A 14,103-nucleotide genomic window follows, 5' to 3' on the forward strand; every position below is an offset into this window, starting at 1 on the left:
AAAAGTTAATTGTCACATCACAGTGCTGTGTATCAGAAAGTGTGGTTATTTATTTATTATTTTTTTTTACGTATACATTTATTATTATTAATAAATAATGTTAAATAGTAAAAATCTGTGTTAAAAAGGTCGTAGGTATTGTGTACGCAAAACAAAGGAAATGAGAGGGAACGCTTCCGGGTCACGCCGAATTGTGTTGGTTACACCTCCGTTGTTCGAGAAGTCGAGACTGCAAGGCACAAAACAAAATAAAAGAAATAAAACACCTTTATTGATATTGAGAGGCGGTGAGTATGTGTTAATATATTATTATACTGCATTTGGTTATAAATGTTTATATCACAGCAGCAGTTTATTATCATCAGTAATGTCGAGTTCACAGAGACTGGACTTGTAGGCCAGAGGCCGCGCGCGAGCCCACAGTGAAACACACAGTAAAACACACAGTAAACAAATATAACAAAACTGCTTGATTGTGTGTTTGATGTATTCAACATGGCCTTAACATTGAGACGAAATATTTCTCTTTCTGATTAATTATGAGCTGTGTGGCTGAACAGCACCGGACAATTAGCATAAGTAGCTGTGAGCTCGCTAACAACCGACCCACAAACACCACACCACAGACCGACAAACGCCACCGACCAACACACTGTGTGTAGTTTTGTGGGGTGTCATGTATCAAACAACACTTATTTATTTAATTTTTTTATTTTTTGGAAAAAAAAAAGCCAGAAAGTACTTATGCTTTTACTTGGTATAGCTACCGAGTTGAGTAATCCTGAACTTATCTGTATTAGTCATTAGACGACGCAAATGTAAATAGGTGAAAATCAACAGGATATGACGTTATAAACATCGAGCACATGACGTCACTCATGACGCGTTTTTTGATATTTATCTGCTTTAACTCATCACTTTTTCTTAGACATTTAAGAAGGAAACGAAATCAATTATTGAATTATAATTGTGACGTTATTGTTGTCGTCTTCTGTCTTTTTTCTGGATGGATATGAATCTCTTTTTGAAGATTAGTGACCCACAGAGTCACTACAACTGGAACACACAGTTTTATCACGTCTGGAAGTGGTAAAATCCATGTGAAGTTTGTGGGTGGAATCCATGTGAAGTTTGATTACAAACTCCTTTTACAAAAAAGTCATCATACGCTGTTATCATGCCATGAATCATGCCTCTCAGACTTTGTGATCAGAACTGTTGAAGAGAAATGAAAATAAAGTCTGCGTGAAGTAGGACAGTACTTTATGGTTTTTGTATCATAGAAATAATCCATATAAATTATTATACCATGGTGATAAATTAACCTGCAGGTTGTCTGTCATGTTGCTGTTATCTTTTTTGATTGTGCTTTGAAACAGACAGAAGAAAGCAGGGATATGAGTGGGCTTTGTTTCAGCTGTAGGATGAAAAGCTGTGCTGAGTGGGAAATTCTGAGAGAGATGAGCAGAACAGAGCATTGCCTGCTGTTTGGAAAGATTAGTGAAAAATATAGACTTTTGTTTATCAAACAAATGTTATACTATGGTACAACTGAATTCTGAAACCTGATTGGTCAGGAGGTGTTTGTTATTATTTTGTAACAGCAGCACTCATGCTGGTATCAGTTGCAAGGCAAATCACAGGTTTATTTTAATGTGCTAACACACGTTATGTAGAATATGTTGTAATGCAGTATTATTTCCGTAGTAACATATTGCACAACTCAGATTTGCAGGTCTCTCGGTCTCCTGTGTGTGTTCCCAAGTCCAAATTCAGCTCCTATTGAAAAAAGGAATAAATGCATGCAGAACCCTGCTTGTTCCTTTAATTTCCTTATTTTGTTCTCTGTAACTAAATTGTTATACTTTGTTAATTGCTATGGACTGCTGTTATGATAACACAGGATCCATTAAGGGGGCTTGTTACCCTAAATTAGATTTACAGTAAGGGGGACTCTGGCACTTAGTCTTAATTATTAGACTTAAACCTCTGTGCTATGTAAAGGTCACCCACCTGCATAGGGTGAGGATCAGCTTATAAAAACACTGCTTTACTTAATCAAGATTTCTTTTAAATCTTTGTGTCTATCAGGCAAATGCTGTTGCCCTGAAGTAGTTTCCTCAGTGTTTGACGTGGGCTCAAAGAGTCAACATGGAAACTTCTAAATCACCCAGGAGCTGGAAACATCACTCACGGTCCAGATCACAATCAAGGGACAAAAAACGAAAATCAGGTAACACTTTCTTTGATGTCCATTAAATAAATAAATAAACAGGTACATGCTGAATTCTAATGAACACTGGACAGGTTAAAATAATTGCAGGCTATCTATTACACACACAAATATATTGAACAGATATTAAAGTAAAATATCCATTCAGGACCGGAACATTCATTAAAAAAAAACTCTCCACTTTTAATTTTAACCATAACTTTTACTTTTGACAAGTCAATTAGTCAGGCATCTGCTTTTGTTCACATAAGAGGTAATAATAATAAAATGCATTATTAGAAACAGTTTATTTAGTGCATTTGGTTCAATAAATATTTGTATCTAAAATTTAGAGAACGCCAAGAATTGTCTAGTGTCTTTCATGGTTATTGGCATTTGTTTATGTTTTTTTAACTGCAATAATTTTCTCTTAATTTCAGGCGAAAAGAAGCACAGAAGATCCCGGAGCAGAAGCAAAGAGGTAACTAAATTACAGACCATTTCACTCATGTAGGTTAAGTTGATGTGGTCACTTGATTAAGTAGTTTATCATAAGAACAGGGTAAGTATCAAAGCTTTTACAGGACAGGATGAAATAGTTCTTGAGAGATGATAATTTCTTTGGTTCTCTCTCACACAGTTATGTGAAATTAGAGATGACTAAAGTAGAGTACAGATTGTGTGGGAATTTTCTTTTTGGTAAAAGACTGTATTTAGATCACATGATAACATCTCTATAACAAATTACACTCAGCGTGCTAATGCACGAAGAGACAGTCTGAACAGAAGACGCTGCTGACAGATAGCAAAATTATATGCCTACAACTGGACAGGTAACTATCAGCCTCAATCTTCCACTTGATTAAAGATATTATTTTTATTGCTGTAATTTTTCCAAGTCTCCCCTCATGAGTTGCATTGATCTTGATCAATCTTTGTCCTCTTACCTGTATGCATGAATGTTGTGAAAAAGTGAACAGAAAGGCTAGCACATATAAGTTGCAATTGTTTCAGAATTAACAGGGGAAGCCATAGAGAGCCTGAATTTAAATTAAAATAAAACTGACACAGGGCCGTATTCAGAGTTGCGTTCTGCTGGAGTTATAAAGCCGTTAATACTGAATGTTCACATCATCTTTTACTGTAGACCTCAAACTTACCTACACACCCGAGTCGTATAAAAACAAGAAGTGCAGTGTGACTATCTGATTATTTGTGCTCAGTCTGAAGCATGTTGTAGCTTTGTAAGGTCAAACTCCTGTAGATTGCCATTTAAGAGCAGCATTAAATGTGTAGACTTGACACACTGTCATCAATTTATTCTCATGAATCATCCTTGAAGATGGACAATTTTTTTATTACTTCATTCTTACAATAAAATAATGAGTTCCACGTATGTACAGTAAGCTGTAACCACAGCAGGTGACTGCTTGGTCAGCTTGTCCTTTAAACTCGGGCATCTAAAGCCTTCTTTAACCTGTTCAATGAATTCTCTGTGGCAGCTGCAGCATTTTCTTCTCTGCCTAAACTTCACAATCTTTCCTGCCAAAAGTAGAGCATATTAGGCTGCTTCTAGCTCCTTGTCTTCTATTATAAGTTGATGGCTGATTAATGTGGGTGGAAAAACATTTCTCTTACTTTGAGAAATAATTTGCTACGTTTATCACAAATAGGAAACTTCTGCTTCCTGTTCATGGTGATAGTGATGTAGTCACAATATAATGTATTTTATTGATTTTCTTTTTTTTGAAATTTTTTTTTGTGTCTTTTTCTTTAATGCAACATTATGTTGCAGTTGACACCAAAAGGGACCAGGTGCTTTTTTTTTGCTTTTTATATTTCTTTGCTTTATTTTCTCAGGCTGCATTTTTTTTCCCACAGGTTTTTAAGGCAAGTGCCTGACTTAAAGGTGATGTCCCTTCAGTTCAGTACCTTCAGTTCTGAGTGTCCTAAACAAGACAAATCTGGCAATCTTGGAGGCGTGATTTTGAAGTTTTGAACTCTGAATACGACCTTCTATTAGGGTTATGCTAAGAACAAATTCACATTCTTATTTTATGATTTTATTGGTTAAGGATTTTCTTTTTTTTTTTTTTGAGGGGGTAGATAGGGCTGTGCGTATTAATCTTCTTAAAGATGCTTGTTCTAAAACTGGCATACTAACTCTCTTTGTCGCACTATTTTCCTGAAAGAGACCACTTCTTCTTAAAACAGGCACGGCGGAGGGACCAGGACAAGATGGTCAGATCACATAGCCGATCCGAAGACCTGCTGCACAGTTCGGATAAAGAGCGCGAGAGGCTTTCAGAAGACAGTGGAGAGGAGCGACACCGCAGAAAGGACAAGAGGTCCTCCAGAGCAAGAAGCCAATCCAGATCACGCTCAAGGGAAAGGTAACAAAATATAATCCTGTAAATACACTCATTGTAATTCATTAAACAAACATGATGTACACTCATTGTAATTCATTAAACAAACATGATGCAGTGCAATTTATTTATTGATTACTCACAATGCATTCATCAAATAGAATAGAAACAAAGATGTCAGGAGATCGTGTATATCCATTGTCGACAGAGTGTAATGCTAATTCTGCATATAGTCTCAGTTTTAATCTTTCATACACAGGTGCAGTGTAGGGTTCTTTTTAAATCTACGTTTGATTTGTTTCAAAATTGTGGAATTTTCATAAACAAATAAAACTCCAATCAGGCAATAATCAGAACTTGTTATAAACTTTAATATTTCCTACTGCACCACAGCTATTTCAATACAAGGTTCCTGAAGTACATGTGATCAGTAAAACTTCACTGTTAACGCTGTGTGGTCTGTCGGTTTACTGTCCCAGAAGGCATCATAGTCGAAGTCGGGACAGGCGAAGGTCTCTGTCACGCAGTCGTGAACGGCAGTCAAAGAGTCATGAGAGGAAGAGACGACCCAAATCCCAATCTCGATCACGTTCCAAACACAGACAAAGAAGCAAAAGTCGCAGCAAAAGCAGGTTTGTCACTGTAGACAAATCCTAAGTTATTCAATACAAATGACTACAAATGTATTTCTTTATAAATGAATTGCTGTACTTCAGTATAAAATACTACTTCAGCTACTTTGGTTGGTTTATTGAATTTCTTCATCACAAATAACCTTAAACTTAACCTAACATTATGAATTACAACCTTATAGTCAAACTATTTCATTTGTTATACATTCAACAGGTATTTGATAATCCAAATATTGTTCATATTTTTCTTGCAACAGAGAGAAGAAGAAAAGGATTGAGAAGATGAGAAAGAAGAGTCTCAGTCGCTCTGCTAGTCCTGTGGCTTTCAGGGGCAGAAACACCGCTATGGATGCACAAGAGGCTTTGGCCAGGAGGTAGAGTTGTGGTCTAATTTAAAATATAATGCATAAAAACGTCTACACACACCTGTTAAAATGTCAGGTTTTTGTGCTTTAACTCTCAGGAATTTTCCCACCCTCACTGTGAAATTACAATGTATAAAAAATGCCAATGAAAGACAATCTCTATGGGGAGAAAAGGGGAAAAATAAACGCAATAATCTAGTTTCATGTGTGCGCACCCCTGAACTAATACTTACCTTTTTGGGTAAGAGTCTTGGCATCAGCTTGGCATATCTTGACTTGACAATATTTTCTTACTCTTTCTTGCAAAAACATTCTAGATCCATGAAATTGCTGGATGCTGCCTCCACCATGCTGAACCAACGGTATGGTGTTCATTTGGTGATGTGATTGATTTTGTTTTGTTTTTTAATACAAAAATGTTTTAGAAATATGCCAATATTAGACCTTTTGAAGTCTGATTAGACCATAACACATTCTGCCACATGATTTGGGACATGATATAATTGAGCTTGGATGTTTTTTGTTTTGTTATTGTTTAGTTTTTTGCGAGAGAAAAAAATGGTTTCTGTGTAGTTGCCCTACCCCACAGATTGAGAGATTGTCACGTTCATCCCCAACGTTAAAAACACACTTATGCAACCATGTTATTGTAAAATTGTAAATTTTGCCCCATGTTTGATTTGTTATTTCACATTGATGGTGGAAAACAGTCTGACACTTTTTATCATAGGGTTTTTTTTACATTACAAAAACCTGACATTAAGATGGGCTTATAGACTTTTTATATACATTGTACATGAAGAACTCTTTAATTCTATACATTTCTTGATGTTTCTATATTTTACAATAGTTGGGTGGATCCTACATAAGCGTTTTTCTTATCCCTTGTAGTAAAAGCTTTGCTTGATTTAATTCTACTTTAACACATAGGTTGGAGAGAGCCAGAAAACTTCAAGAACAGAAAGAGAAAGAGCTGCTGGAAAAACACCACCAGCAGCAAGACATTGTAGCAGGTCAGGAACATTCATTTACAGCTGTAGCTCTATTTAGCGTTACTTATACAGCTGGTGAAAATGAACAACTTTAACATAATTGTCTTTACCCTTCAGCAGCAGCAACAGTGCCGCTGCTCTGTGACAAGGCCCCAGCTGCTGCCTCCAGTCCAGCTCTGAACGTGGCAGCACTGCTTGCCTCTGGCACACAGGTCACACCACAGATCGCTATGGCAGCACAGATGGCAGCGCTGCAGGCTAAAACGCTGGCAGAGACAGGCATCGCTGTGCCGAGCTACTACAATCCCTCAGCTGTCAACCCCATGAAGTTTGCTGAGCAGGAGAAAAAGAGGAAGCTGTTGTGGCAGGGGAAGAGGGAAGGGGTGAGAGAAAGGGTAGAGTCTGCATTCATAATATTCAGTTTGTTTTAATTGATGTTGACAAGTGTTTGAAAATTGTGAAACCTAATTCATTAAAATGATCTTTTGTGTCATTTACAATCTTCATGTTTGTGTTAAAGGATAAGTCTCAGACTGCAGAACTTTGGGAGAAGCTGAATTTTGGCAACAAAGACCAAAACGTGAAGTTCCGCAAACTAATGGGAATCAAAGTAAGTTTAAATCCTGCACTTTTTTCCTCTCCATGTATAATCTGACCCTGAGCTTTTATTACTTTAATAGGAAAGAAGGAAAAATGACTGTGTGGCCCAAATAATTCAAATACTTCATTATAATGCGCAGTAATGAACGTTCTACAGTTTATAGTCTATTCATGAAGAAATCCATTTTCTCAGATTCCTTTGGTTCTTCTTTCAAGACAGTTTGTTATGAATAGTCACATGCTGTGTTTCTGCTTCTGTATCAGAGGAAGCGGTCCCAGGTGTGAGGGACGTATTTGTTGAATTGTCCATCGTAGTTGGCTTAAATAATCATGTATGACTCCATCAATAATCCCTTTAATGCAGAAGCAGAAACACTGCAGAAGAAACTGCATTTGAATTTCCCTACCAAGTTATTTTGTGCACACAGAAATGAATGAGAAATGCTAAGGCCAGAGTTTTTGCTCCCAACGCAAGCATAAAGACATGTTACAAGACCCTATAGTCGAAGAGGAAATAAAAATATCTGCTCTGTTTGACATGTTTTCCAGGAACAATGAGTTCAGAGGAATCTTGCACAATCTGACCAGGGACATGAGTTAAAGAAATTTAAAGTCAAGTTTTTATTTCATTCTGTCTTTCAGTCTACTGTCCTCCTTTTTTAAAATCTTGCTGAATTCATCCAGAGCGATCAACCTTTACTGAATATTGTCAAAGCCTTAAATACTTACTCTAAATTAAAAACATCGACATGCCTATTCATATATGTATTAGTAATTAACTAAATTGAGAAGTGACATAAGAGATGGAACTGTATTCGTCCGTCACAGGGGAAATTCATGTTGATACATGTTGATTAATAACAAAGAAAATCAAACATGTAGTGAAAGATGGTATACAATGAATAGAAAAACTCAAAATATAGAAAGAAATATCAGGTTTTTTTTTATTTATTTATATCTGCAGTATCCATAGAAATACGTTTAATCGTTGAGTGTTTAACTGTGTACTGTTGCATTGTTAAATCTAATGGCGGATGGTACTAAAGAGTCCCCTGGCGTTTAGAGGCATTTGGCTGGAGGAATCTGTAGCTGAATGTGTTCCTAACCTGCCTCAGCTCTGCATACACAGGATGAGAAGAAAAATCCATGATGGCTTTTATAAATTACTGTAATTAAAATAAATTCTGGAAAATTCAATTATAACGCATAACCTGTCTATCAAGGAAATGCTCAAATTCATCCACTATCTGCCCCTTTTTTGTACTTGCCTGTTGTACTAAATTACATGTTTGTAAGCTTTGTTTTGAAGACTATACTTGTCTGTGTATAAACAGTTAGTTACTGTGGACTTTGTTCACTTACAGGCTGATGAGGTCTTAACTTCCGGAGACCTCAATGAGGAAGGCATGAAGACATTGCAGCAGCAGGAAGAAATGTTCCGTAACTTGGATGTGCAGTATGAAATGGCGCGCTCCCAGACACACACACAGAGAGGGATGGGCCTCGGATTCTCCACGTCTTTCTCTTCGCGAGGGATGGACCCTGTCTGAACATCCATCATTTCACTCTTCCCTCATCAGCTTATTTTTAACACGTGTATAGAAAGCTGACGCTTTAGATTGCATGGATGTTGGTTTGCATCTGTAATTTATTCAAATACCATTATTGTCTTGAAAGAATCCAGATGTAAATACAAGTGATTTGGTTTGTTTTCGTTACAATTTTACTGCAGATCTCCATAAAATTACACGAAGGTGCAATAGGATTCTGCATAGCTTTATGGGGGATTTGAATGTTGAAACTTTATTTTCTGTATTTTTTTTTTTATGTATAACTGTATAACTCCGTTTCGCCTGTGGATAGAACAGATAGATGTTGCTTAGAGTTGTGCTATGAACATGGCCGAACCCTTTCCATCAGAAAACACTGGCATAGTGGCCATAAGTGTGTCAAGCTGTTGTAACTGCTTATCATATTAAATATTTTGTTAGCCCAAAAATGTTACTGTGATAACATCATCTTTCAGTATTTTTTTTATTTTAATGTTTTGTTTAGACCGACAGCTAAAGTTTGTGGTGGTTAAAATTAAAACTAAATTGTATAAAGTATGGTCAATATTTTGTGGATATCTGACCTTGACACCCATATGTAGTTTTTCCCCAAACTGTTACCACAAAAAGCACACAATTTTACGGAATTGCTTGTATGCTGCAGCATTACAATTCACCTTCACTAGAGTCTCTGACCTGAACCCCACTGAAAATCTCTGGGAAGAATGTGAACATCGAGGTCATCCTCTGTCTAAATGATCACAAATATGGAACAGACCAGTGTACCCTCTTCTGAAATGTTTTACATGTGACCATAACTTTCCCTCTTCAAAATGTTCTTCAGGGAAAAGCTGAGTCTCCCTATCGTCCAGTGGTCCTTAAAGATTTCATCTATTAAATGTCGTCTTCTGTTTTGGAAAGATTCCACTGTTAGCTTCACGAGACATGGTGGAAGCCAAGCCAACAAAATAACTGGGCCGTGTCTGTAAAGTGAAGCAGGAATTCTAAAAAACTTAGACTCAGTATGTATCAATGACATCCCTGAATACAATAATGTCTTTCTACCTGCATATGAGACTGGAATACAAGACATGAGCCACTCCTGTGATGAGATTATGGTTGGCAAACTCTAGTATGAGCAAAACAATGGGATATTCGCTGAGCCTTTTCCATGTTGCCGCTTCTTCACTGAGGCCCATCCAGTGTATCAGCAAGTTCCTCATGGCCTCCGGGAAGAGCTCGGTTGCTAGATCTTCCGCTGGAGGCAGGTCTTTGATGTGTTCAATATTTCTCATCTTAAATCCTTCCACCTGGTGACTCACGCTGCTGTTGGCTTCATGGAACTGACGACCCAGCCAGCTTGCCACAGCCTGTAGTAAAGGACTGGTATAGATGGAGTAGCCATGAAAAGGAGTCTGAAGCAAGACCATTACTGCTTCGGTCAGTTTTTCCTCATCCACCTGTCCATCAATCCAATATTCAACATAATCCAGAAGTTTCAAAATGGTCTCTTCTCTGTTCATGTCCACGATTGATGCACATTTCACTTTGTTTCCTATGCTATGGAGTCTCTCTGTGAGTACACTAAAGTCTTTAGACTCCACTGATTTCATTTGGGAGCAGTAATCATGGTCTGCAGAAGAGCAATTATCTCCTTGACCAGATGTTGACTCTAAGGTCACTTCTTCCAGGTCTTCCAGTGCGTCATGAGAGTTTAAATTGTCCTCAGCAGGTACAGAAATGTCACTAGATGAATTATTAAATTCCACTGGTGTCACTTGAGCAATAGTTTTAGGTGGTTCCATGTCTAACTGGAGCCCAATGTTGTACACCGAGTTTAGCTGATTATCATTGATCCGGGATTTCCACAGATCCTGAAAGAGGAAATATAAATTCTCAAAACACTGTAGATGATTTTTAGCTATTAAAAAGTCCAAAAGTTTATATTTAGGCTTCAAATTGGGATCCAACCGAGATCATACAAAATTAAATACAAATGACAAAAAAAGTGATTCTACAATCTGTAGTAAGTGTCACTTGAAAGTTTGAAATAGAAATATCTCTATTTCTGCATAAAGATGACACAAAACATTACCAGATTTTCACACAAATCCCAAAAGCAGACAAAGTGAACACAATCAAACAAACCAGACAAATATATTATACTTGGTAATTTTTTTATTCAGAAGAATGTTCCGGTATTATATATCTAAGAGAGGCAAAAGTATGTGAACCTCTAGGTTTAGTACTTATTTCAAGGTCAAATTGAGTCCAACTGATTTAAGTCAATGGGATGACAATCAGGTCTATATGAGTGCCCTGTATTATATATAAAGGACATAGATATATCAAAGTCTGATGTTCATGACATGTGTTTGTGGAAGGGGATCATTACAAAAACGATGGAGATTTCTTAGGAGTTATTGTTGCTCATCAGGCTGGAAAAGGTTACAAAATCCTCTCTCATGACTTTAGACTCAGTCATATAGATTCCACTACTCTCCAAAAAGAACAATTGCTACCCATGAAGTTTGCTAAAGATCATGTGGACAAGCTAGAGGACTTTTGGAAAAATAATTTCTGGAGGAATAAGACCAAAATAAAACTTTTTGTTTTAAAATTAGAAGCATTATTTTTGGAGAAAGTAAAATGCTGAATTCCAGCATAAGAACCTTATACAGTCTGTGAAACATGGTGATTGTATTATCATGCTTTGGGCCTGTTTTGCTGCATCTGGGCCAGGACAATTTGCCATCAATGATGAAACAATGAATTCAGAATTATGCCAGTGATCTCTAAATGAAAATGGCAAGACATCTGTCCATGAACTGAACCTCAAGAAAAAATGGGTTATACACCGTGACAATTAGCACAAGCACCAAAGTCTGTCTACCAAAGAATTATTTAATAAGAACAAAGATAATGTTTTAGAATGTCACATCCTTTGTCCTGACTTTAATCCAAAAGAAAAATTGCGGAAGGACCCGAAGCAATCTTTTCACGTGAGGACACCAACTAAAATCCAAGTGCTGCAGCTCTTCTGTACTGAGGAATGGAATAAAATTCTTCTAAGCTGTTGTGCAGGACTGATCAAAAAAATTATTTTTCTCAATAATTAAATGAAGAAGTATAATAGCAGTGGCTCATTTGTTTGTGTTCACTTTGTTTACTTTCAGGACTTGTTTAAAAATCTGGTTATGTTTTTGGTCATATTTATGAAGAAATATAGGCATTTCTAAATAATCTATAAATATTAAATGCTGTTTTTATATCTCATTATATTTATTATTAAATATATATGCAGCATTATGAATAAGGACTACTTTGAAAATCAGATGGTTTCCATGGAGATCTATCTATTTTGTATATGTTCATTTTAATATGTTAGATTAAAATGCAAACCAATCACCACCTAATGTGCAGTGAGTCAGTGTGCTGGTGTCATTCGCTGAAGCAGAAATTAAATGTTTACATGCGATTTTCTCCCTTTTCACACTGATTGGTGACCAAATATTATAAAATAACACTATTTTGTAATACCGCAATTTTGAAACACTATGTTACACTACATTGTGGTGTACCCCGATTTCTGATCAAAATGTCTGCAGTTTTTATAGTCAAACTTTTACCACATGAAGGATTTTCCCCAGTTATCATGTATATTATTTACAAATAGTCGGTTGCAATGACTATATTTTAAAACAAAAAGTTTTATTTTGGTCTTATTCCTCCACAAATTATTTTCTAATAGTTCTCTGGGGGGAAAATTAAACAAAACATAAGTAAAATGTAAAATTATATAAGCAAATAATCCATAAATGCTCAACTGTTACAGTTATATTGGATTCTGTTTCACAACTGAATTGTCCCACAAGCTTCATACCTGACCACACACTTGTGCCATGAAAAAAAAGACTCCCAGTTCTTGAGATGCTTTTATGCTGCTTCCTATAGGATCCTGTAACTGAAGAACACTTCTAATCTCGACCAGATGCCATGTGAACCCCTTCGGTGTTTTATTTTTTTCTTTCAGCGCTGTCACATGATTGTCTGACTGGAGAATTGAATGAATACACAAGACCACTGGTGTTCCTAATAAACACACTGCACATATATCACGTATATATCAGCAGAAATATACACTACCTGAAATGACTCCAGGACTGAAAGCTGCTCTTGTTTGCTGTAGAGTTCAAATGCCGCTCGAAAAACCCCATGAACACAGTAGAACCACAAACTGTTATGGGAACAAGGAACTCGCAAGCCTTCAAACCTGAAGTCTGCAAACATACATCAGACAAAACAGCAGCTCATTAACAACATCTATCTGATAATATCACCATTTCAGCCTGTTTAAATTGTAGAGATGTGATACCTGAAGCGAAAGCCAGTTTGGTTGCTAGACCTCTTCGAGCAAACTTGGCATGATATCTGGGGTGGTTCTCAGTGCGGACGTCTGTGTTCAAAAAAAGATCAGCTCCAAGAAACAGAGGGATCACTGACTCCTTAATAAGTATAAACATATAGCTGTTAATTGTACATAACACTCACAAAACAGCATATATTTTGCTTAAACATGATTTACCTCATCTGTGCTTGGTTTGGTCAGCTGAATGGAATTATCACCGACTAGATACAAGAATCGAATTCTCCTTTTACCACTTTCCCAGTAGGGGAACTTGGTGACTGAGACAGACTTAGTGGTCATTATTTCACTTTTTTAAACGTTTCCTGACTTTTGTTTTACACGAAGAAACACAATTTTCTATATTTTAAAGTGTTTTAAAGTAATAACACAGTGTAATGAACACAACCCAAAGGGCAACTGAATAAATTCAATGCATGGCTCCAGACAGTAGACTTAATAACAGACAGGTTTAAAGTATCCTGTTATGAAACACTGAAGTGAACAGTGTACATTATAAATTGATGTAAAACGTACATTATAACCTCGCTGTGTTAAAAACAAATACAGAATGAATTTAAATAAAAAAGAAAGAGAAAAAAAATACGCATAAATACGTTTTTATATCCTGTACTGTGATTAATGCGCATGCGCAACCAGGGTTGTTGACGTCCTTTTCTTCGTTGTTATCTAGGTTAGATACTTTGGATCCATTTTGTTTCAGAAGCGCCCTCTCCGGTCATCTGGCAAAAACGCACACTGTATATTTTAAAAGCACTTTTATATTTTAAATAATACTTAAACCAGGGGCGAGTCTAGAATTTTCATTTTAGGGGGACTCAGCCCCCAGGGTAGGGTTGTATACTACTAACCTTATTGCAATCCACTATTCCATTGTATTCCCTGTATTACTCTAATGTATCATGATACACTAATGATTCATATATATAATTAAAATTATGTTTAATAATACAAAAC

At 36.5% G+C, this 14,103-nt stretch overlaps 2 protein-coding genes across 13 annotated transcripts; one reads left to right on the forward strand and one right to left on the reverse strand.

Moving 5' to 3' along the window:
• Positions 1-162: 162 nt before the first annotated feature.
• On the forward strand, positions 163-9,169 carry rsrc2 (arginine/serine-rich coiled-coil 2). Of its 12 annotated transcripts, none has more exons than XM_060882653.1 (11): positions 163-287; positions 2,092-2,233; positions 2,653-2,693; positions 4,427-4,605; positions 5,061-5,213; positions 5,471-5,587; positions 5,896-5,940; positions 6,509-6,591; positions 6,688-6,965; positions 7,091-7,180; positions 8,535-9,169. In XM_060882653.1, the coding sequence occupies exons 2-11, from the start codon at positions 2,152-2,154 to the stop codon at positions 8,718-8,720; spliced, it is 1,254 nt and encodes a 417-aa protein (XP_060738636.1). In that variant the 5' UTR covers positions 163-287; positions 2,092-2,151; the 3' UTR covers positions 8,721-9,169. The 12 variants fall into 12 exon arrangements, with proteins under 12 accessions (XP_060738636.1, XP_060738639.1, XP_060738637.1 ...); XM_060882656.1 differs by having other exon boundaries at positions 6,688-6,953; XM_060882654.1 differs by having other exon boundaries at positions 6,691-6,965.
• Positions 9,170-9,391: 222 nt separating this feature from the next.
• On the reverse strand, positions 9,392-13,767 carry si:ch211-110p13.9 (uncharacterized protein LOC562347 homolog). The gene is made up of 4 exons (XM_060882666.1): positions 13,306-13,767; positions 13,096-13,225; positions 12,867-13,000; positions 9,392-10,594 (listed from the first exon to the last, which is right to left on the reverse strand). Exons 1-4 carry the CDS (start codon positions 13,426-13,428, stop codon positions 9,782-9,784), a joined length of 1,200 nt encoding a protein of 399 aa, XP_060738649.1. The 5' UTR covers positions 13,429-13,767; the 3' UTR covers positions 9,392-9,781.
• Between the last annotated feature and the right edge of the window lie 336 nt (positions 13,768-14,103).

The sequence above is a fragment of the Tachysurus vachellii genome, chromosome 12 (assembly GCF_030014155.1).
Source record: "Tachysurus vachellii isolate PV-2020 chromosome 12, HZAU_Pvac_v1, whole genome shotgun sequence".
Lineage (NCBI taxonomy): Eukaryota > Metazoa > Chordata > Actinopteri > Siluriformes > Bagridae > Tachysurus > Tachysurus vachellii.